Source organism: Rousettus aegyptiacus, unplaced genomic scaffold (genome assembly GCF_014176215.1).
Source record: "Rousettus aegyptiacus isolate mRouAeg1 unplaced genomic scaffold, mRouAeg1.p scaffold_m13_p_2, whole genome shotgun sequence".
Classification (NCBI taxonomy): domain Eukaryota; kingdom Metazoa; phylum Chordata; class Mammalia; order Chiroptera; family Pteropodidae; genus Rousettus; species Rousettus aegyptiacus.
The window spans coordinates 76,183,915-76,207,914 of NW_023416295.1; the positions used below are offsets into that span (position 1 = coordinate 76,183,915).

The 24,000-nt window shown below is 42.2% G+C and overlaps 1 protein-coding gene across 14 annotated transcripts in view; it reads right to left on the minus strand.

The window, feature by feature from the left end:
• MGAT5 (alpha-1,6-mannosylglycoprotein 6-beta-N-acetylglucosaminyltransferase) overlaps nucleotides 1-24,000 on the minus strand; it is a 321,573-nt gene that overhangs the window by 15,325 nt on the left and 282,248 nt on the right. For all 14 annotated transcript variants that reach the window (XM_016164010.2, XM_016163995.2, XM_016164007.2 and 11 more), the window contains 3 exons: nucleotides 15,713-15,859; nucleotides 8,616-8,732; nucleotides 4,409-4,483 (listed from right to left, as the gene is read on the minus strand). In XM_016164010.2, the coding sequence (XP_016019496.1) occupies nucleotides 4,409-4,483; nucleotides 8,616-8,732; nucleotides 15,713-15,859 (339 nt within the window). The remainder of the gene's footprint in view (nucleotides 1-4,408; nucleotides 4,484-8,615; nucleotides 8,733-15,712; nucleotides 15,860-24,000) is intronic.

Genomic DNA, 24,000 nt, shown 5'->3' on the forward strand with positions numbered 1-24,000 from the left:
AGCAGCATTATCCCCATTACACAGCACTGAGATGTTAGGAAACTTGCCCAAGGTCACAAAAAGAGTGGAGGCAGAGCTAGACTCCAGGGTCCAGGGCTTACTCATTACTTGCCCCGTCTCTCTGGGATCAGGAATGGCTTGACAAACAGCAGTGCTGATTTTTCAAAAGGGCAAACATTGCCCAGGCTAGTGATAACTTCTCCCCCTTTCAACTCCTTTTCTTTTTTTTTCCTGCAACCTGTCACCTCTACCGTTCCCCTGACCCTGTACTATCGAGATTCACTACCAGGCTTGTCCTTGCACCCAGAACACTCCCTAGGGAGCTCAAGATGGGCTCAGATGAGCCAGATTTCCCTGGGCCTAAGCTGACTGCAGAGCAGCTCTTGGAGTTAACTCATTTCCCTCCACACCTCCAGAATGCTTTCCGTGTGAATTACACAGTTCTTTGCAAAATGATATGAGCACGATCATCCTGTATATTTACAGGGGCTTTACAGGTAGAAAATAGGATTGGAGAACATATGTATGGTTTTCAGAAATCAACCTGAACATTGCCATTCTTTCAAAAGAAACTGCTATACTTCGGCCTGAAGCAAATACCTAAATCTTTCCCAAGAAACGCTTAATGAGAACCTTAACCGGCCAGACCCACTCAGGTTAGGGAAGAATAGTACTCTTGATCTTAGATTACGAGAAATTTTTGCCACCGAGCCCCTGCTGCTGGAGAGAGCACCTCTGTTAGAGATCTGATTTAAAAGAGTGTACTATCCCAAATCAACATTTTTAGTACAGTAAACGGGAGGTGAGGACATTATGGGGAGAAAGCAAGTGGTTTCCCTAAAGCCAGGATTCTTTCTCTTTGGGTGCTCCAGCCGGATTGACTGGGTATGAGGTAGGTTTCCTGCTGTCAACCACTCAACTCAACATTGAACCCTGGGGCTTTTGCAATTGCTGTCAATTGGCTTCCTCTGGTTTCTGCTGCCTTGGGTGAGCAGTGATGGACAACTTTGAAAGGATTCTGGAATAAAAGCTTCCTTGTTCCCCTTGCAGATCACAGGGAGGACTGGGAGGCAGAGATTAGCACAAGCAGAGCGGCTAGCTCCTGTAGTTCAAGGTACTGGGAAGCTTGGTGTTGCTACCTCTTCAGAGCTTGAGGCTTTCCTGTTCATACCAGAAATACCCCTGAGTTTATCCCAGGCCCTAGTCTTGCTGCTCTTTGAAGATATTCCTAGCTACAAAAATAATGAACACCCAGAGCTCCACAACACGGGGGCCTGGAGGTAATCATTAAAGGCAGAAGACCCAATCTGTCAACAAATGGAGTTCTGGCTTCCTGTCTTCCCTGTGGAGTTGGGGGAACATTATGGCATCAATAAAACCCTCCCCAGAGGCCTGGGATAAACTCAAAATAGGCTCCTTTATTGCTTGTTTAGCAGCACTGGGAGAATGTTTAATAAGAAATGCCTAGACGATCCTTAGAATGATTTTTCTAAAACACCAACCTGACAGCAACACTGTCCTCATCCTGCCTTTAAACCTTCCTTTGGCTTCCTTTTGTCCCAGAATCAAATCTGAATTCTTCGGCTGAGCCTCAACATCTTTTTACAATCTGTCTCCTCCTCCAGCCTTATCCTCTCATGTTTTCTCGGTCACAGCTAAACTTCCAATAATTCACCGTAACTTCTCTTAATATTTTCCCCAGGCCTTTGCATCTTGACTTGTGCAATCCTCCCCATAGCCTCAGCTGCCTTCAAGACTCCTCTCCTGCAAACGCTTTGGGATAGACTCTCCCCCAACCCCTCCCACTCCCCACCCTGCAGGCTGAGCTATGCTATCTGAAAGCACCTAGGTCACATCACGATTACAGGGTGTAACCTGCACCAGTGGCATCGCCTGTGGACTTGACTGGCTTCTCTGTGATAGTTGAAGCTACCTGAGGACAGGGACTAGTCCTTTGACATCTTCCCCAACTCCCAGCACAGTCTGTAGCACACAGCTGACCTACATTTACAGTGGATGAATGAATGGACAACAGATGACAGAGAAATCTCTGAATTTCTGTGAACCACAGAGCTCTGCAAAAAAGTCTATACCCAGAAGGTGATGTGAAAGGGCAGTTCTATTAGCACATTTTCCAGAAGACAATTTTAATGACATTTTTTCCAGTCCTAAGGTCCAAGATGAGCTTCCTGGTTCCTGGTACACATGAATAAAAAACGCATGTGCTCACTCACTCTCTCACTCATTTATTCATTCCTTCACCTAGGAGTTATTGTGCCCCTACTGTGTGCCAAGGCAGAGGGCCAGGCACTTGAGATTTAGAGGTGAACAAGCTGGGTGTGGCTTCTGCATTATGTAGGCTTTAGCAATGTCTGTTTGGGAATATGACTTTCCTGTTTGAAAAGACACCTAGTAATAGATTTACAGAGAACAGGCTACATGAGAACTTTTAAGGACTTGCTAGGATTCAAGAGTTTTCCGGAAGAAAGAAAAGCCTTCAAATACACTTGATAAAGAGTCTTTTTTCATGTAGCAATTTTCCCTGAGAGGAAGTAGAGACAGGAGAGGAGGAGGTGGGTTTCAGAAGCAGCTGCAAGGATCTTGGTAAAACCTCAGTCTCTTGTGATGGTAGTTAAGAGCTGTGATGTCTTAAAACTCGCTGCCAGCTCCTGCCTGCACCTTCATGTGGAACCAGCAACTCCTTGAGGTAAAAGAAGATGGGAAGTATAGCTCTGGGCCACCTGCATGGCCTGAGGCCCTGCAATGACATTGGTGTAGGCCTGGGCTCAGACCAACCTAGCATCGAGACTTGATTCCACGACTTGTGAGCCCTGTGACTGCAAGTCTCAGTTCCCACATTCAGAGAATGGGGTTATTACTGTCACCTCATAGGATTACATGAAGATTAAACAAGATGATGCATTGTGGTGAGCTTGGTACACATTGGCATACAGTCTGTAGGTAAATGGCTGCTAGAGTTAGGATGGTGATACTGTCATTCTTAATTCAGGTGTCACATAAAGATTGAATGAGATGACAACTAAAAAGCTTAGCTCTAATGGTAAAGTATGATGGATAACATATCAAATTATGTAATAATACGGTATATGCTTATATAACAACATAATATATGCTATATTAAGTAATCAATAGTACTAGTTTGTATTCATTGAGCACTATGTTCCAGCACCACTCTAAGCATTTCATATGTATTCTTAGTTCATTTAATCCTCACATTAGCCCTATGAAGTTCTATTATTATTCCTGCTTTATAGAGGAGGAACCTGAGGCACAGAGAGGCTGAAAAGCATGCCCAGGTCATACAACCAGAAAGTCACGGTGACTGAACTGGAACCCAGGTGGCTGGCTGCAGAGCATGCCCTCACGCAGCCAGCCAACAAAAATATCAGACATGCCACCCTGAAGCCTCCCTCTCCAACAGCAGCACCCGGGACTGTCCACTGCTCAGCACAGTCTGTCACCTCAAACCTTTCCTTTGAAATCTACCTTGGGTCTATGATCTATTCCTACTTACACTTTCAACAGCATACCATTTCTATTTTCAGTCTACACAACCCTCATCCTCTATTGTGTAAAGATCTTTGATCGCCCCAAGACACTCTGCTTTGCCCTTTAAGAGGAGCCCCTTATTTCTGGAATTTGGTCAAGGAGTTCATACTTCCCTACTACGAGGATTCTCAGTCTATCTATTTTTAGCTCTTGTGTTGCTTTTGAAGCCTATGGAATTAAATGTTATAAATGATGGCAATGACACTCTTAACCTTTATTTCCATGAGCACAAGCCATAGCTCCCTCGCTCTGTTGGGGTCATGGGATTTGTCAAACCCTACCTGCTTTGGGAATGAAGTGCTGCTTTTATGTTTTATATACTTAGGTTTTATGTAAAGTTTCATTTGAAAAGGGGTCCTGTTTGAAAAGATGTTTGAAAACCACTAAAAAGTCCTAACATATTTGGAATTACAGAACATATATTTAAAAAAAAAAATGCTTAGAAAACAAAAAGTACAGTCCTCGCCTTTCTTTGGGTGAGAAACGACCATGAGGCAGAACCAGAGAGCTGTCTTTTCTGCCTCCCTCTCCACCCAAGTCTTTGTGATGCCTCTCAGAGCACAGGGCACAGGGATGATGGTCAAGTCTCTCCTGTATGTTACTATTTGGCCTTCCACCGTCATAAAGAACTTTCTTCCCCCAAGGACAGACAGACGCCCTTGGGTGACCATGACAGCGCATGCTTTAGAATTCCAACAAGCCATTATCCAACTTCTGGAGTCTTTCAAATCAGGAAAATAACCAGAAACATGGTGAGGTGTTAACTGTTTGCGATAGCCTTCCGGGGTAAGAGGAAGCAGGACGCAGGAAAGAAAGAGGGACTTCTGAGGAGTCTTACCTGTTTTTCAATGAAAGCGTTGATTCTCTGTAGCATCCCCTCGCATGTAAATTCATATGGCATGTATGGCTCAATCTGCGGAAATAGAACATGGTAACATGAGAGAAGAGGAAACGGAATATGCTACACCCAGTCCTCTACAGAGTCACTCACGCTCAGGTGCCAACACCTGCAGTCAGTCTTGTGAGGGGCTATGACTATGAACTTGGAAGTCAAGAGACCTGGGTTCACAACCTCACTGCTCCTTACGAACCTGAGCCAATTACCTAACATCTCCAAGCCTCAGAATTTCATGTGAAAAATGGTGATAAGAAAAAACCTACCTCTGTGAAGCTGTGGTGAAGATTAGATTGCTTAAAAAAAGTAAATCACTTAGTTCACTGTATAGCACAGAGTAGGCATTCAGCAAAAGGCAGCGAGAATCACTTTTAGAATGTAAGTCCCACAGGGCAGGGTCCATGGCTGCCAGGTTGTCCTTGTATCCCAGTGCTTAGCAATGTGGCACATATAGACACTCAACATTCATTCATATATCAGTTACATGAATGCATGCTCGCTGCTCTGAGACAGGCACATGACGAGTGGTGTAAGGGCCCATGATGGTGACAAAGGCATCATTCTACATTCCTAAGTGAGATTGACATGTACTCAAAGACTCTGTGGTGAGAAAAAAACAGTGATAAAGCACCATAAAGAGTTCACCTAGAGGGTCCTAGAAGGTCAAAGCAAATTTCTGCTCATGCTGTGCTTTTGAGGCCGGCTATGATTCTAGCAAGTCAAAACGTAGAAGTTCCAGGTGGGGTGAGTGATGTGAGATTAGACACCAAAGAAAGGCAGCGGGAGGGTAGAGCTCAGGATCATGAGGCTGGGAGACAGGCTGGGAAGAGGTTCACTGGATTTCTACAAAAGCCATGCAATTTCCGCACTAAGGAGATTAGACTTTATTTGAGGGTAACAGGAAACCTGGAAGATGCTTTGCTGGTGGTGGGAGAGGCAATCTGATTAATAATATGACACCTGAGGGAAGGGGAAGAAATGTAGGTTTGATCTCTGCTGCATAGTGTTTGTGCCAACAGTATGAAGCCTGTACCTTCAGGGGCAGCCAGATAGCATTACTAACCTGAAATGGAAATTTTACTTGGGAGAGAACAGTCAGCAATCCAGTCTGTTACAGCTTCAGAGAGCCCAGGGAACATGGTCAGCAATAGGACAGAGGGGTACCTTCACCATCTATGCTTGCCTATCTTGTACATACAGGGTAAAGAACTACACAAAACATCTATGAGTTGAGTCCTGCTGAAAATGGGACAATTGACAGAGAAGATATCCTTCTGTGAGCACACAAGCAGTCGGTCTCAAGGCATCCTCCGCCCTTGTTTGGATGTGTTGATTTACACATTACATTTTAAATCTTCAACTATAATTGTTAATTTTGTAACATATCTTTAAATGCATAACTAGATGGTGCATCATATAGATTGCATCTCACCATCCCTGCCCACATACATTCAGACAGAGCTAAACGAGGCTGAGCCTTAAGGATTGTAATATCAGAGCAGAACCATCTTGCAAGAACAGAAGTCCTTCTGTTCCTAGATGGTTCATTTCCAAAGAGTACAAAACACTTGGAAAAAACTGACTCCCCTGTTCCAAGCTTGCACCTTCTCATCCCAAGCTTTTGCACTTGCTGTGTCCTCTCTGACCCTCATACAGCCCTTCACACCAAACGAAAAAAAATTTTTCTTTTAAAGGATATTTATTTACTTAAACCGTGGGTGATTCTAGAAGCTTTCTATAACTGGCCTAGAGATATGTTTCCTTCCAAAGGTTCATAGAAGAAACAAAAATAAACTCTGCAACAGAGGACTTGGCATTTCAGGCTCATGTCTTGGGGGACAAATAGAATTTCTAGAGTAAAATAAACATTAGTGGCCATCTGTCATGACACAACAGATCCTGTCATGTGGTACAAAGCAGGCTGAATACTCAAGGGCCATTCCTGCAACATATTCCAAAAGACACCTATTAGATATGGAAGTGAATTAATTCAAAGGCTCAACACGATACAGAAAAATGGCTCTTCCTCTGTCCTCCTAGCAACCAAACCCAGTTTGACCAAAGGGAGGATGACTCATTAATTGCTTTGTGGTCCAGTTCACTGTTTTAAAGGATATGATGCCAAACGATTTTCCTATATAAGAAAACCAAAAAAAAAAGGAAACTGTATTCTTAAGCCAGCTCTGCAGTCCTGAGTTGTACTAACCATGCTGCTGTAGATGGGAGCAGGGCTCTCTGAGAGAAAAGCTCTTCAGATCCCTGACAAGCCTCTGATATAAGGGCTGTTGTGCAGGGGTTGGGGGGTTGATGTGGGGGTGGGGATAGGGGAGGAGGGAGGACGGAGAGAGTATGCTAGAGTTAGGTTTCTGCATCATGGTCCTTCAGGAACAAGTCAAGGCCTCTGAGGGATGGAATGAAAGGGAATGCTGAAACCAAATCCAGTCACTGAGAAACTCAAGTAGGGTGAGTTGTGGAGCAGCAAGGGAAACTTGTGGAAAAAGTACTGTTTCTCATAGGGCCGCAGGAAGGATGCCTGCTGGCTGCATTGTGTAGTTCCTGCTGGCTTGGGAAACTTTCTATTACCTTCCCACCTTCTCCTCCATTTTCTTTTGTGCTTCAATAGATAATTTAAACTGACAAGTTGCAAGTTCTGCTGTGCACAGTCTGCTGATAAGCCCACTGAAAGAATTCATTTCTTATACTGTATTTTTCAGGAATAGCATTTTTTTTCATTTGGCTTTTAAAGTTTCCATCTCCCTGCTAAAATTCCTCATTTCTTCACATATGTTGTCTATCACTTTCACCAAGACTTCTAATATATTTATCTTAGCATTTTAAAGTTGCTGTATATTAATTTCAACATCTGGGCCATTGCTAGGTCTAGGTTTTATTGACTGTTTCCTCCTTTAATGATGGGTTATACGTTTTCTTGCTTTTTTGATTGTCATGGAATTTAAAATCTTATAATTAAATATGAGAAAGCTTGGCACCAGGTTTCTGACCCATTGCTAACAGCGTAAGGATTTTAATGACAACAGTTTTTGTAAAAATCTAATTTCTTACTTTATCTCTCTGTCCTACTCTTATCTTTTTTACTTCATTTCGTGCTTTTTTTCTTTTTAAATTTCATATTATCTTCTTAACAAACTAGTCAAAAAGACATAGCCGTCAATCCAACTTGAGTAAATTACTTAATTTACTTAAATATTAATTTCGACTGAAGGAGGATTAAATGGGATTCAGCTCATAATGATTAAGTGTGATAAGACTCATAACAGTGTATAGAAAGATTTTAGATGTGTAGAAAGAAGTTCTCTCCACCCATCGACTACTATTATAATTACTTTTTTTTCTTAAGTGGCCTTAAATTATTTTTTTGGATTAAGCATAAAGAGTTGACCAGGGTTTTTAAATGTGGAGCACTAGAGGTTCCATGGGGTGAGCAGAGCCGGCCTCACATGGGAGTGAGCAGGCAGAACTCAGTACCCCACTCTCGGTGCTTTATGTATCAAGCATTCCCATTAGGTTTTTGTTTGAACCACCCGCCTCCCTCCTCCCCTGCCCCCGCCAAAGAAAGGAGAGAGAGATCTATTACCTAAAAAGCTTTAGATTTCATGATCCAAGATGTTATCCTTCTAAATTAGCCTTTTAAATTACTCCTCTTCAAGGGCAGGTGCACTTAAATTAGGTGGATGACTTGAATTGTGATGCTTCAGAAGAGATGCTGAAGTCCTAACCCCCTGTACCTGTGAATGCGACCTTATTTGGAGACAGGGTCTTCTCGAAGTCGTTAAGTTAGGATGAGGTCCTCCCGAATTACAGTGGGCCCTAATCCAATAGGACTAATGCCCTTAAAAGAACTAGAACCATAGAATGAAGCCACTGAAGCAAGCCCCTACTCCTGTGTCTGAGGCCCAGAAGTCATGTGGAAGTGTCTTCAGAACCACAAACACATCTGGACATCAGCTCTGTTTCCATCCACATAAGAACCATGACATCCCCAGGCCAAATCCTATGGCCTGGCCAGTTTCTAACTCCAGAGCTGAGTTGACATGGAACCATTCTTAATTACTCAGACAAGGGCCCGTGATACTTTCTTCACTTTCCAGTTCACATTACAAATGAGAGGAAGTGGAATAAAAGAAACTACCTTCTGACTTAAAATTGCTTTCACTGCGTCCTCAACTTCTTCCTGATTGCTGAGGTCAACAGTCCAAACGTGTGGCCGGCCGATGAAAACTTCAGCATAAGGATGCTGAGATGTCAGCTAAAAAAAGAAAAGACAGAACACCTCAGTCTCACATCACACACACTTAAAAAAAAACTTCATGTGCTACATGAAGTGTTATGCTTTTTATGGTACCAAGTTGTACTTGCACAGATAACAACAAGACATCTTTTTTGTTCTTCCTCCTGACGATTAAAACCTCCTAAGCAAACCATAAACAGATAATAGTGATGGTTCCGCATCTTTTTTCTTTGACCCAGTGATCTTCTCAAGTAAGATTTGAGATGTGACCCAAGAGGATGGCATGTGGGCCACATCTTGAATCTTACTTGGAAAGAAGAGTTAGATGTCATACCAGGTGGCATGGAGGATGCTACCGGCGGTTTCAACCCCCAACATTACACCAAGAAATAATGAAGATTTACTATTCCCTACCATATCCCGGCCCCAAAAGTCACCAAGACCAAACTTGTATATGTTAAAAGAAGCTGGTTAGGATAGACAGTAAGCATGGGAAAATTACAATAAAGGCTTTAAAGTCATAGGAAGATGAGTAACAGCACATACAAAAGGTGACAGAGAAATAATGCTGCCAGAAAATCAGGGAATTTTGCAATGGTTTCAGAAATAATCATTCACATAACAGTGAAGCCTTAATATTTATAAAGAAATTTATATTCAGAAAAGGAAGGCAGTTTGGTTCTAAAGGAGGTTTTATTTTAAGAAGAAATGGTGGCTGAAGAAACCCAGTATGAACACTGGTAATTCTCACTTCTTAAAGAGCCCATTCTTTAAGACAGTTAAATTTACCCCTCAAACGTATTTCCATTTTTATTCTTGTATCCCTTTATGGCTGTGGTGTGAAAGGCATATTCTGGGCATTTCTGAGAACATTTTCGGTTCTCACAAAGACAGGGGTGCTACCTTAGTGGGTGAGCTGGAACCAGGGATGTCAGATACCTTGCATGGCACACGGCAGCCCTGCACAAGAGAGAACTGTCCACTTCCCAAATGGCTTTCGCATGCACCCCAGACCTTTTGCATGGGCTCACAGTATCTAACTATGTGGCACAGGTTAATATACACTGAACTTCCTAAGAACATAATCGCAGCTTTACTGATAACCTGTTATCATTTTGGAATAATCACGGCAGTGAAGTGTCACTCTGATGATCTGAATCTCCAGTACAACATACCCAAATCGGTCTGTATTTGTAGCTAACCCATTAATGGCAAATTGCATATATATGGGTGTGTGTGTATATAGGAACTTATGTATGTAGTTTCTCTTTCATGCCACTTATAAGCAAAAAGGGCTGACCAGGTTTAGCTGAATGTTTTATTCCTCTTAAATACAAAGTTATTCATTATAAAAAAGAGAGACATCGTGATGTCTTCTAGTTCTTGGACAGAGGTTAATTAGTACTTCTTGACCACATATATATTGAAATATGTATTACTTTATTATACACTATTTTGGTTTTATTTCTCTTTTCTATTAAAGAAATATTCTTTTCTGAAATTGCATATGTAGGCAGGGTATATAATTTACAAATTTCCTTTCAGGAGAGAAAAGTAGGTGTTACAATATTCTTGTAATAGAAGGAGCTATTGTTGGTTCCCGTAGGGTTGAGGCCCTTGCTATACAAGCCAAGCTGGCTCTCATTTTAAATTCTGAGCCCAGCATACTCAGAGGACTGGACCATTTAACTGGTACCTCTCCATCTGGCTCACATCCCCGTTCTTTGTATCCTGCCACACCGATGGTGTGCATGCAGTGCTAAGGGTGTACAAGTTATGGGGCCTCAGATCCAAGCCTTCGCTGACAGTGCCCATGGAGATCAAGTGATTCTGAGGTACAGAATCCTAGACTGTGCTCCTGCCTCCTCTGCCAGTTGTGCCCCTCGCGGGCCTGCCCAGTTCTCCTCCCTTCTGACATGTACCCTCTTCTTCTCCTTAGCCATAGGGTCCGTGATAGAATGCACACAGGATCACAGAGCTAGAGAGACTTCATTTTTCCCTTTGGCATTTATTTTGATTTCAACACATATCAATGAAGCCTCTGGGCAGGCCAGGCACAGTGATAATCATCTGCATATGCATTATGTATCAGGTTTCCTGTGAATCAATGAGGAATCTAAGGTCTAGAGGGGTTTATAAATCCCCAAGGCCACATAGCCAGAAAGTAGCAAATTAAAATCTAGATCCTTTGACAACTTATTAGCTCTAGATAGAAAGGAAGATGACAACTTTAAAGGATACTACTGGGTTCTTAAGACAAAGAGAAAAAGAAGCCCAATGTAAACAACAGTCTTTTAATCACTCTCTTAAAACTGATCAGCCTGTATTAGACCCTCTCTGAAGATCAGCAAAATGTCACACCATGTTCATTCTGTGGCCTGGAGGACAAACTACATAATTAATTTTACGGTGGAATCAGGGCATCTTAAAGTTGCCATGAATGTCACTGTTTAGCTGCTTACCTATCCTCTCCCTGCTGATCTCTCTCCCCGACTCTGTATGAGGTCCCCGCTTATTTATAAGGTAGTTCTAAGTACTTGGAAAGTACAAAACGCTGAGCCATTATCATTTAGTTCCTTTATATTTATTGAGGGTTACTTAATTTTATGAGTAAGGCATTTTGTGATTCATTATTCACCCTATGAATGTTATATTCCTTCTTGTTAATTTATTGAGAACTGTCTGATCTGAGCTTTTTTCCTTGTATATCAATCAGTAAGTTTACTGGAGTATTGTTTGTAAAAGTAATGGAAATCTTATAAAATATGAGACATTACTTCAGAGAGGCTATTAAATCTCCAAAAAGAATAAGAGTTCTTTATGGAAAAAAAAAAAAAAAACCCGTAAGCCAGAATAATGATCAAGAACCTACTAATATGTTTCCCAATATAAAGATAAAAATCCAATTTATATTACATTTAAAGTAGAACTTGAACTGACCACATTACTTAAGGCATTAAGAAACTTTTTCCCCTGAGTGTACATCATGGTTTTGAAAATTGGTCAATGCAAAAAATAAAAACAAGGAAAAATCTAGACTTTCCTTCTCTTTAAATGAAGACAAAGAAGAAAAATACATGCAATTTATATGGGTCAATTTTTGCTTAACTTGAAAGACTAACATGGGCAGAAAAAGAGAGCTATGTAATTATACACATACTTCATTTAAAATTTTTCCATCTGCTGAGGAAAAAAGGATTTTTTTTTTTACCCTATAGAGAAATCTATAAAACTGTTGGTATCTGTTTCCCAATTAAAAGCACCTTTAGCTATAGGGGAATTTGGGAGCTCTTGTGAACTAAGAGAATAAAGTGGCCCACCTGACCATGAGGTCAAGTTCACTGGCTCCTCTCAGGGCTATACGATGTTGCTGGCTCTCGGCCTGCTCTCTGAACTGTCTCCAGCAGAGGAGATGGACATCAGATGGAACCTGCCCTCCAGCATAAAGCAAAGTGACCTTGGGACTTCCCTGGAACTCATCAACATTCATTTCCCTGAAGCTTGAAACCCCACCCTCCTCCTTTTCCTTTAAAGCACAACTCCGCCCTCCACCAACCCTTCTCAGTTAATCCAGCACACTCTCCACCTGGCACCACTCCAAGCTAACTTTCCCTCCTCCTTAATTTACTTACCTATTTCTTTATGCATTTATATTGATTATGTATCTGCCTTAGCAATCTTATTTATCAGATTTTGAGCTACTAGAATAGAAAATGTGTCTTGATAAGTTCCCCGCAATGCAACAACAAAGTACCATGGACCCTGAGGGACACACGAAACATCTATCAACTGATCTTCTGCATCTCGTCCCTCCTGTGGGAGCCTAAGACCGATGGAGTCATCTGTGTGAGATCACTTGCAACTGACAAGAAGCAACATACTTTTCTCAATAACTTCATTCTGGCTGATCTGATCTATGCAACATTACATAATTCACTGGGAAATAATCTGTGTTTAAGAGTGTCTTACTCCCCCTGCCGCCCCGGACAAAATACTCATTGGTAACAGAGTGGCATCAAAATCTTTACGATTACAAAAAAGGGGTCAGTTGTCAACATAGTCTAAGATACTTTTGATGAATCATTCCCCAAAGGCTTGTATGTAGAAGCTGCAGTAAGAAAAGAGATGGGTTTCTTTGCTTTTCATGAAGTCATGGGGAGGGTAAAAGAAAATCACCGTTAGAGCACCACAGTAATACCGGATGCAGGCAAGGTCCACGACTGCATCGTAAAAACGAATGGACAAAAGTTTGAGAAGACCAGGATATTTGCATAGTCTCAAGGTATTTTCCCCAATATAGAGAAAAATAACGACTATATTGTACAGAAACCTAACAAATGCTACGTTAACCAAGTGATCAAGGTTATCATCAACAGTAATAAGATGATATAGTGACACCATGCACTCCCAGATACGACACACTGAGAAAAGTATAACTGCTTCTCTGATATTCTTGCCAAAAAAATGTGTATCCTCAAACCAATTATGAAACGACATCAGCCAAATCCAAATTGAGGGACAGTATACAAAAAGATGACTAATACTCAAGGTCATGAAGGACAATGAAAGACTGAAGAGTTGTCACAGATTGGAGGAGACTAGAGACACAACAATTAAATGCAATGTAAGATCCTGGATTGGATCCTGGCACAGAAAAAGGTTATTAGTGGAAAAATTGGTGAAGTCCAAATAAAATCTGTAGTTTAGATAATACTACGACACCAACGTTAATTTCTTAGTTTTGACAATTGTACTACAGTTTTGTAATATGTCACCACTACAAGAAGCTGCATGAGTCATATAAACCAAATTTGGCACAATTTTGGCAACTTCTCTGTATAACTCAAATTATTTAAAAATAAATCAAAAGTAAATTCCAACAATTCCACTTGTAGGTATATACCCCAAAGAAGTGAAAGCAAAGACTCAAGCAAATACCTGTACACCAATGTTCAGAGCAGCATTATTCACAACAGACAAAAAGTGAAAACAACCCAACTGTCCAGTAACAGATGGGTAAATAAAAGGTGGTTTATCCATAAATGGAATATTATTCGGCCTTAAAAAGAAATGATTCTGACCCATGCTTTAATATGAACGAGCCTCAAAAACATTCTAAGTCAAATAAGCCAGTAACGAAAGGTCAACTACTGTATAATTTCACTTACAATAGGTATCTAGAATAGGTAAATCTATAGAGATGGAAAATAGAATAGAGTTTAACGGGGGCCGTGGGGAGAGAAGAATAGGGAATTACTGCTTAATGAGTATGGAATTTCTGTTTGGGATAACGAATAAGTTATGGAAATGGATGATGGAAGCAGTGATGGTTGGGCAACATGTGAACGTACTCAATGCCAGTGAATTGTATACCTAAAAAGGTTAAAGCGGTCAGTTTTGCCTTATGTATATTTTATCACAAAAAATCAAAAATAAAATAAAATTAAAACACCATGGAAAATTACAAATAATTATACAATGTGGGCAGAAATAGAACTTTTGAGATTTCCTTCACCTAAATTAAAACAGAGATCATTTTATTAGCTCATATTTCCTACCCAGGTACCAAAGTTTCAAAGAAGTTAGTCACATGCGAAAGCAGAGATTCCTAAATCAAGATGTTCTCACTGCTGGGAAGTGTCTTTTCAAAGAATAAGCTTTTCAGTGCTAGACTGAACATGCCCACAGCACCTGCCACACAGGTATGCATTAAGTAGTGCTGGGGAATGACCATCCTAAAAACAAACCACTCCCCAAAATGAAGAATTTGAATTTATTAGCAGAAGGAAAAAGTGAGCAAGCAAACATGCACATACACAAGGAACCCTTGTCCGAGGTTTTCTGGGCCACAGGGTCATCTTTTTGAGGATAATCTATAGATCTTGTGGATCTTCCTCCATCTCCTTTGGCCGTTTTGGCAACGATAGGGAGGGTCAGAGGAAACACTCAAAATAATCAACTCTATGAAGTTGTAAGATCTCTGGTGAGTAAAGAATAATCACGGAAAATGCATCTTATATAGTATTTAGGGAAGGGGTATTCAGGAGAATCGAGCCAGAAAGGTTTAGAAGCAGCAGAATAGAAAAACCTATGCCTTAGTACTGCTGTATTGCTGCTAGGTCATGGGAGAAATGGGAAGCCTGCCCAGCAGTGTAATCCTGAGTAGAAGGCCTCGAATGACAAGGGCACTGTGATAATGCTGACACTTAGAGGCTGCCTCCTCGCCAGTGGCCTACGGAGCCACTTACTAACTACACTGAAATAATAAAAAAATCAATATCATGGTTTCTTGCACACACCTTTTCTGACCAGATACAGAAACACCCGGCTTGATCACTCACATGCTCTAAATGACTTTTGTTTATTGTCCCAAATCAAATCCAACTGCCTCCAATGGTGATTCATCACCCACTGTGGATTTTCAAGAGGATCTCTGAAGGCAATTGAAATAAAGCTTCTGCAAACAGCTCGAGCAATGGCAGGATTACTTCTCAGGATGGTGCCGGCTGACAGTGGGCTAAAATACCTGGCATGTTACTTCAGTCACTGATGATATATCCTGTTTCTCAAGGTTGATGAATCCCACAACCCACTCTTTAGTCCCCACAGCCCATCATGGAGAGTAGCTCCTTCAAAAATACCTGTTAACCAGCTGATTGCCCTATTCCACAACTTTAAACATTTGGAAAATCAAAGTTCAGCTAATTTTGCTGGAGATACTGGTTTGAACTGAGATGGACTTGTGGCAGAAGGAAAAAAATCTCAGACTTTGTGGAAGGGTGGAAACAGATTTAAATCTTGGCTCTGCCACTATCTAGCTGAAGGATGTCATCAAGTTGTGCTTCCCCCTGAGCCCCTGCACACCCTCCCTCCATCCAACTGTGTTAAATGAAGTTGATAACACCTACTGTCCAAAGCTATAAGCTTAAATGAGCTCTCAGTGCTCGACAGCTATTATTCATATTGCTGAGGATAGAATAAAGTTAATAGATGCTTACCTCTCTCAGAGTTGGCTTGCCGATGAAAAAGTCTGTGTTTTTGCTGCTTTTGGGTGGGCTGAACTTGGGATTCAGAAAAGCACATCCATTTGCGATGGCTTCCAAGGGAGCAGGGCCCTCATAAGGGAACCCAAGTCCAACAAACAACTGTAAGAGAGAAAAGCATGCCACATATAAACACGTCAATCAGGACTGGTGTTCCTGGCTCATAAGGGGGCTAGTCTGTCTTCCATTCCTGTGTGAAACCCTCAGAAAGTCTGGAAGGTTCCCAGGCCTCGGGGGCATGGGGCAAAGACAAGTCAGCTTACATCAGGACCAGGGATCCTTAAAGACTCATGAAGCTGCTGAGGTCATTATATTCTCCTTTGCTAAGAAATAAAAAATAAAGAAATCAGTGCTGGGATGGGCAGTTGAGGGGTAGGAAAGTAGGGGTATTAAGTGAATAAAAACAACAACAAATACCACAACCCAACAATAATCTTTCTGTAACTCACCAGGAGACATGATTGGAAAAACACTTGCTTAACTAAACAGAAGGTTTCTTCATTGAACCAAAGGAACAATGGCCTCTTTCAGAGATGCTGGGCAGAAGGATAGAAAGGTCACTTGGTGGTTTGATTACAGCTCAAATGGAGCTGCTTTGAAATGATGGTAGGTCAGTAAACACAGGTTTTCATAATGGGGTTTTCACTGGAGAACACCAAGATCTTGGTTTTTATTTTCCCCTTGGTGGGGGAAGAGGGTGCCAAGCTGCTAAACGGGCAAGGCTGCTTCCTTCTCCAGAGAGCAAGCCATGTGTCTTCCCCACAACAGACAATAGATGGCAGCAAAAACACACTCTCACAGTCCTCATACCAACTGCAGCTGAGAGCTCTGTGACAAAGGGAACTTACTGCAGTTCAGTGGCACTGATTCCTGGGTCCAGAAATGAAACAGCATCTCATAGAAATGCCTCGCTGCATCTCCTCACCGCGGGATATTTCACACTGCTGGAGGGCTGTGGGTTATTGATGGGCAGGGTCCAAGTCTGGGCTTGGTGAGACGTGAGCTCTCCCTACCCACATCAAGGAGCCAGTTCTGAAATCACTCCAGTCTCTGGAGGCACATCAAGTGACAAAAAATAACTGAGCCCCAGGGCACAATCCCCTTCTGCCATCACAGTGAGGAACACCCACATGGCCAGGCACCGACAGAGAAGGATACTGCTGCACTGGATACGGCTGCGTGCTTGACTCCCCTGCCCCATCCCTCGCCCCAGTGATCCTGGCTTTGCAGCTGCTTTAATCGAAGGATTATTTAGAATCGTTCTGCCTAGAGAGCTGTGAGTCCAGGCTGCCAGGTTCCCTGGGAAACACTGGAAGATGCAGGATGTATATGTTGGGCACACAATTCCAGGGCTGACTACTGCACATGGCCCACGATGGGCATATTGGATAGTTATGTAGCCCCCGCAGGGATTTTCCTGGGGCAAGAAATTAAAATCTCTGATTTTCAGGAGAGACTTCCTATCCTATAACTGTATGTTCTTTTGCACAGAACGGGGTATGTCACCTTTTTGTCATTTGGAGGAATAACCTCTCATTTCCTACAAACCTTGAGATGACTGGCTACACTGTTGGAAACGTTCATTGGGGATGGGGCGGGGGGCGGTTCAGGAGGAAAGAGGCTCTGAGAGGTCCGTGGAGCTCCTTCTGCAGGCTGGGTAGTGTCCCTGGGGCAAAACCACCAGAGACATGGGGTGGAGGGAAGCAAGATATAAGCGGTACCCCAACACCATTGGAAGGCCCTGTTTCTGGACCTTATTCTATAGCTCACGGGAGTGAGATTATTGGAGAGAACTGACAAGTATAGGCTGTGGCCTGAGCATGCGCCTCAGGGGTAGGAGTGATGCCTGAGAGCAGCAGACGAAATAGAAGGAAGCAGTGGGGGAGTCCCAAGACAGTCCAGCTTTGTCTATGTGAAGAATCCCAGGTTACCACCCTTGAGACTTTTGATCTCTGTGATCTGCCCTCCCCATCAGGTTTTGGGGAGGATATGCCGGCTCTCCAAGGACAGATGACCTCTATCAGGCCGAGGCTGGGCAGAGGAAAGCGTAGGGCTCCCTGATTCCTTTGACTCTGGGAAGAAAGATGCTGGAAGATGCAGACAAGTCTCTATGGGTTTAACCAGAGACCTATAGTAGTTCCTGACCTCTGAAAATCAGGGCCTGCCATAAAGTGCTGATACCTTCATCAACTCTAAATTGCAAAGAACTTTGGAGGAAATGCAGGAAGCACAATGCTTATCTATTTAAATAGAAAATCCTGGAAAAAAATTAATTAGCTCCTTCAGACCAACCAATCTGAACCCATTAATTAAAAGGATTTGAGGCTCCCGCTTAATAGACTTGAATGTGACCTAGGTTTAATTATATCTGAATAACAATTTGCACCATCTCTTCTGCCCTGCTGGCATCAGAATATCTCCATACACACAGAATAAACACTTTGGGCACCAAAGCCTTCACAATTTTAGAATGAAGCTTAAGCAAATACCGCACAATTTCTTGGCAATGAGTTTCCTCGTCACACTACTTAGGAATGCAGGAAATGCATTACTTGGGAACACCAAAATAAAAAGTTTTTTTTGTTATTGTTGTTACTTCAGTCAGTAAGCAATTTTTCCCTGCTTCCTGCGTACTCATTTCCTGTGACATTACAACAAACAGATATGTTAAGGTCAGATAGCACACCTGAGGCTTGAATGACGACAGGGTGGGGCAGAGAGAGCTCATCACCACCAAAGGGCATTCCATAAACTTCTGAGTGCTTATGGCTTGCCACACCCCTTACCTTAACCATACTAAATTGCTCTTCCCCTACTCATCCTTCCCTCTCATTCTGCCCGCTGACAGATTTCCTTAGCTGACAGATTTCCTTAGCATGAGGGCGAGGGACACACTACAAGAGTGAGTTTAAATGCAGAAGCTTAGCTCTTCAGGAGGAAACTGGGCATCTTTTATTTATACTTCAGAGGCCCATCAGAGACCCAGATCTAATGAGGATATTCCAGATGACGGAACATCTCCATGGTTGCAACTCTGGCTCCATCGATGAGCATTTCTAAACAGAGGGATTACATGCTCTAAAATTAAATTTCTGAACTAATACTAAGCAAAGGAGAACAGATGAAGCGCCATATGTTTTATTCATGGCACAAGACAGGGACATCCCCATATATCGACGAAGAGTTTCGGTAAAACTACTCAGATTTTTACTTTGTGTGAAAGGTGAAACAGACTTGTTTTAAATCGTTAAGTGGAGTAGTTAACAAAGAATCCTTTAGATATGGATAGAGATAGTAGTCCTTAGGAAGATTCCACGGGTTTGGTCATTTTCCAGTCACTCCTGACGAGGAACCAAAGATAAACCAAATCAAAATAAGAAACACATATTCAACATACGATTTTCTGACTAGTTTTAATTAGCGAAGTCGGTGGGGTGGCTCAGGAGGGAGTTTGAGCAATGAATCTACCTCCGCTTATCCATTAGATTGACTATTGGCGCAAAGTGAACAGAACAATGTGGTGACGAACAGCATAGGCTCTGGAATCAGGGAGACCAGGGTTCGAATCCTAACTCCATCATATCCTAGGTTGTGTAACTGTAGAAAATTGTTACATGCCTCTTTTTACAGATTATAAAAGCCCGCTAATCATCTATTCTCTCTAGCTATGGGACTTTGGTTGAGGTTACACAAGCTCTCTAAACAGTGCTATATTTCATGGTGCTGCTGTGTGGATTAATGAGATATTTCATGGAAAGAATGTATTCCAAAGCTTGGCACTTAGTAAATGTTCACTAAACGGCAGTCCAATCCAAGTCCAAATCCACATTCAACTTCACACAGCTCCATCTACATGACCTGGTATCACTTAGCTAGAGTTTGTTTAGCTGTGCAGGAGTTGTGGCTGTGGGTTCTTACAAGATGTTCATCACCTGTATGTGTATTTATGTTTTCTCATTATTTCGTAAGTACCTGAATTAAAGAAAGGGGAGAGACATCTATCAGAAGAAAGAGAGAAGATGTGGTTTACAGTGACTGTGTCATGGAAAGGTCAGTCCCCTGAGCGACATGCTAAGCCTTACTTGTTTATTATTCATATAATGGTTGGGAATCATTACATTTTTGGTAATAGCTATCCCTCTTACACCTTTAAAAAGAATCCATACAATGCCTGGGTATGGAGGAAATTTATTTTCCTGATAGGTGATGCTTTCATATAGCCCAAAGGGTCCCTCTCTGGCCAGCTGTCTTCCTTTCTGCACCCTATGCTGAAGGAAGAGACAACGGTGGCCAATTCTCTCTCATATAGGTTTGCTGCACACTCTTGTAGGTTCCACAAGCTCTTAACCTATACTACCTCAAAATTCTCTTGTAAAGACAGAAGGGCCAAGGAGATAAACAAAAAGATCCTTGTCAAGTGTGTTTAAGTACCCAAAGTTGACTGCCAAACCAAAGACTGTTTCCTAGAGACCAGTTTACTGGGTAGATGCCCAGTTACCTAAGTGGCCTTTCAGAAACAAAGCAAAATAAAAAAAAAACAAAAAACAAAAAACAAACAATATCGTCAAAACTTCTTTCACTGCAGTCATTTAGAAGCTCCAGTACAGAATCAAACGCATTTGCAATTTGCATTGTAGATGGAGATGGGGGCAGTAAGAGGATATTTGAATAAATTTAAAACTCCACTCCAGCGATGCCCAGCATGAAATGTTTACCATTCAAAGGCAGTTCAGGTGTCACTCCCCCTTGGAAGAGCAATCCCTGACCACTTTCTCACCTGTATTCCACACCAGGCTGACTCCTCAGCTGCAAATGGTGAGAGCTCAACAGGCCTCTTCTCCATCACATTAAGATGGATTCCAATGGTACCGAGATCAGAGGACTTTTGTCATGAAGAGATAATTTACAGAAAGAGCTTACCACAGGTAAGGGTTAGAGTAAATGGCCGTTACTGCAGTCAAATCCTGTGGCGTGTACACCATGATAACATAAATGTGTTAAAAGTGACAATCAGCTCTTGTCTTCCACAGTGGCCTCACCCCATATTTCAACTTCACAAGTCAGAGTGCAACATTTTACACAACTGAATGGCTGACCCTGCTCACAGTATCGGTGAGGTTTTATGTTGGCATAACAATTTTTATTATTACTACTTCTGCCTGTGTACTTTTTACATTGTTATAGTTATCTGTTTGTCTTCTCCACCACACCACGCTTGTGGGCAAAACTGCCTTAGTTGTCAAAAATGCCTAAAATGAGGCCTGAAATATATTCAATACTCAAAATACATTTGTCAAATAAATGAGCAAAAGAATAAATACTAATAGGTTGAACTGTTTTTCAGCAATCACGTGTCTCCGTGAGATGTTGCATTTTTTTGGGGGGGGGGGTGCATTTGGGTGTGGGGATGTGCTTTTGTTCCTAAAGTCAGAGAGGTTACTGAATCATATCTCTGTACACTCTTCATTCAGCTTGTATGTATAGAAGGGAAGACAAGAGCAAGGAATATCTGTATATATAAATTTTTTTTCCATCTAGTTGGAAAAGAATAATTTTAGGAACTGGTCACTAAAATGAAACCTGCTTGACTGCCTGAGGGTGAATATGTCAGAATCTGAAATAGAAATTGAAGATCATTCTTCCACTAGTAAGTTCCTGGGCTCTCTGACAGGGCCATAGAGTCACAGGAAAGAGGTATGAGAAGGAAAATGTCCCTTGCAGGGGAGATCTCAGAGACCTAGGTGCATGATTCATGAGAAAAGGAAGAAAACACTCCAATGGGGCAACGGCCCCAAGATGCCAGATGGTGAACAGATTTTTATCGTGACCACCTTCTTCAGTTTAATTATCTGAAGGCTTTCTATAAGCCAGGCACTGTTCCAGGCACTGAGAACATACCTGTAAACAGAACAAGTGAAGCCCCTCCGCCATCATGGAGCTGCATGAGTTGCATTCCATTGGCAGTGGCTGTCTCAGCCCTGAATTTCTGAGAGAGGTTGTGCAACCACGTCCAAGCTCGTGGGAAGAGAGATGGTTGAGTGGGGAGTCAGATATGAGGATGGGACAGGACAGGGACAGTATACACTGCATATCTTCCAATCTGCTCAGGCTTCTAGGTGAGTCCACAGGTAAGCTGCTGAGCTGAGATGGCAGGAAAACAGGGTCACTGTGATGCATCCAGTGTCTGAGGGGGAACGGTTAAAGGTTTGGTTAGGGGAGGGGTACAGAAACAGCATGAGCAGCGGCACCTTCTTCCCTGGCTTTCCACAGCCAGAATGTGTTCTCAGTTCTTACTGTAGAAAGGGAGGTACCTGTTCTGGCTCACTCCAAATGCTCTTTTATCTCAGAATAAAATGTGAAATGCCCCATTGTATAAGGAGCTTCCACGGGAAGACTGGGGGTGGTGGTAATAAAGAGGTTAAAATTAGGAAGGAGAAGGAAGAAATCACATTAAAAGAGATGGAGATTTAAACCAACAGCAGAAACATGCCACCCCAGTCAGTGCTTATTTGCTGGCTTAAACTGCACTTCTGGAGTTTGCTGGACTCAATGACTTGTCTATGGTCTTCTGATAAATAATTAATTCATCCAAATTTATATGCCTATTAGAAGAGTCTTTTCGATTCAACAACTCCCCAGCTCTTTCAGTCTGGTTTTAGTGCCACACTGAATTCCTCCTGTCTTCGTAGGCTCCCTGCAGCTGGAGTCTGCTAATGACACCTGAGTCCCTAATGGCATGCCAGGACGTAATTCTGCTGAGCTGAGGGTTTCCTAGGCTTGGTGCAGAGATTCGAAGATGGCTCAAAGGAAAAATAATGAGTCAGAAGCTGATTAAGCATCAATCATTTCGCTATTTCTCTAAACCTCAAGGAGCACCAGACTTGCTTCCCTCTCCAATAACGAGCTGGAATCCCATTCATTCGGCAGACATTTGCTTCTCTGCATCTCCAGTTCTTCACTTTCAACATGGATTGGAATAAATTGCTTTTAAATTGCTCAGAGACACAGAGAAAGAGTTAGAGGCAGAAAGGGTTATATATGCAAAGCCTGACTAGTCTTTAGTGTCATTATTTCAAAGTCCATTTTAGTGCCTGCTGCTGTGTTCTGGGTATAACGGGGCGAGGGAAGGGGGGTGTCCTGGCGATACACTGGCTCATTTTCATCGTATCTGCCAACTGTTTTAGCCTCGATTCTACTCTGAATACTTTAATATATTCCAGACACATGAACAGGCAATACGAAATGGGACCAGGGATGTCCTCTGAAGGCATCAGTTTCTCAAGAATAAATATATGCCCCTCATGCTCAAAATTCAAGCTGCAATCTTTTGTTGCTAGGCAATCTCTGACATGGTGGCCTGGTCCTTCCAGGCCTCTTCTTTTTTCCTCCCCAGTGTGTCATGGACCTCGGCCTTGGCCTTGGCCTATTTCCCACTCTCTGACAGGGAAAACGGATGGTAGGTAAGTAAAGGTTCTTTTAAAATTTGTAAGGCTAAGAAAGACATTCATGAGGCTGGGTTACCAGAAGTGTGCGAGACGGTCATGACACATGCTGCTGCTGAAAACCAGCACTGCCAGAGGTACTTTTAAAGGAGCTGGAGTTTTTTGTACAATCTGATGTGGGGAAAAGTGAAATGAGACAAATGGCACAACATCATTGTCACTAACAGGCTTGCGCATTCTGATGATTCTAAAATGTCATCCAAGACAGAGGGTGAATGGAAAGCAAACTGCAAACTGGGAACGTACTTCACTCCTGATTGCCACAATGAGACTACAGATGACCTTGTAAGGAAATAAAATCCTAATTAAAACAGCCAAATTTTTGGCCAAGGATATAAATAATGTATCAAACTATTTTATTCATGGCAGCACAAGAATGGCTTGGAGGTAGAAACGGTCAAAATGCATTTACATATGGAGTAACTGAGGCAGAAAGGAGGTGCATATTCTTTTGGCTGGCAAGCATCCATGAAATGTTCTTAAGTTTGGGTATTTATTCATGAGGATGGTATGCCGAGGGCCTAGCAGAGCTTTAATTTGCAATAAAAGGAAATTCATGAGTTATGGCCACGTTCAAGATGACCGCAGTGACTGTGCAAGCCAAACTCTCTAGTCTGTTTCCTCATGTTTACAATAAAGTTAACAATAACACCTGCCCTGCCTACCTCCGAAGGCTGTTGTGAAAATTAAAAAGGACGGCACATGTGAATACGCTTTTCGAAATCGAGGTATCCCACACCT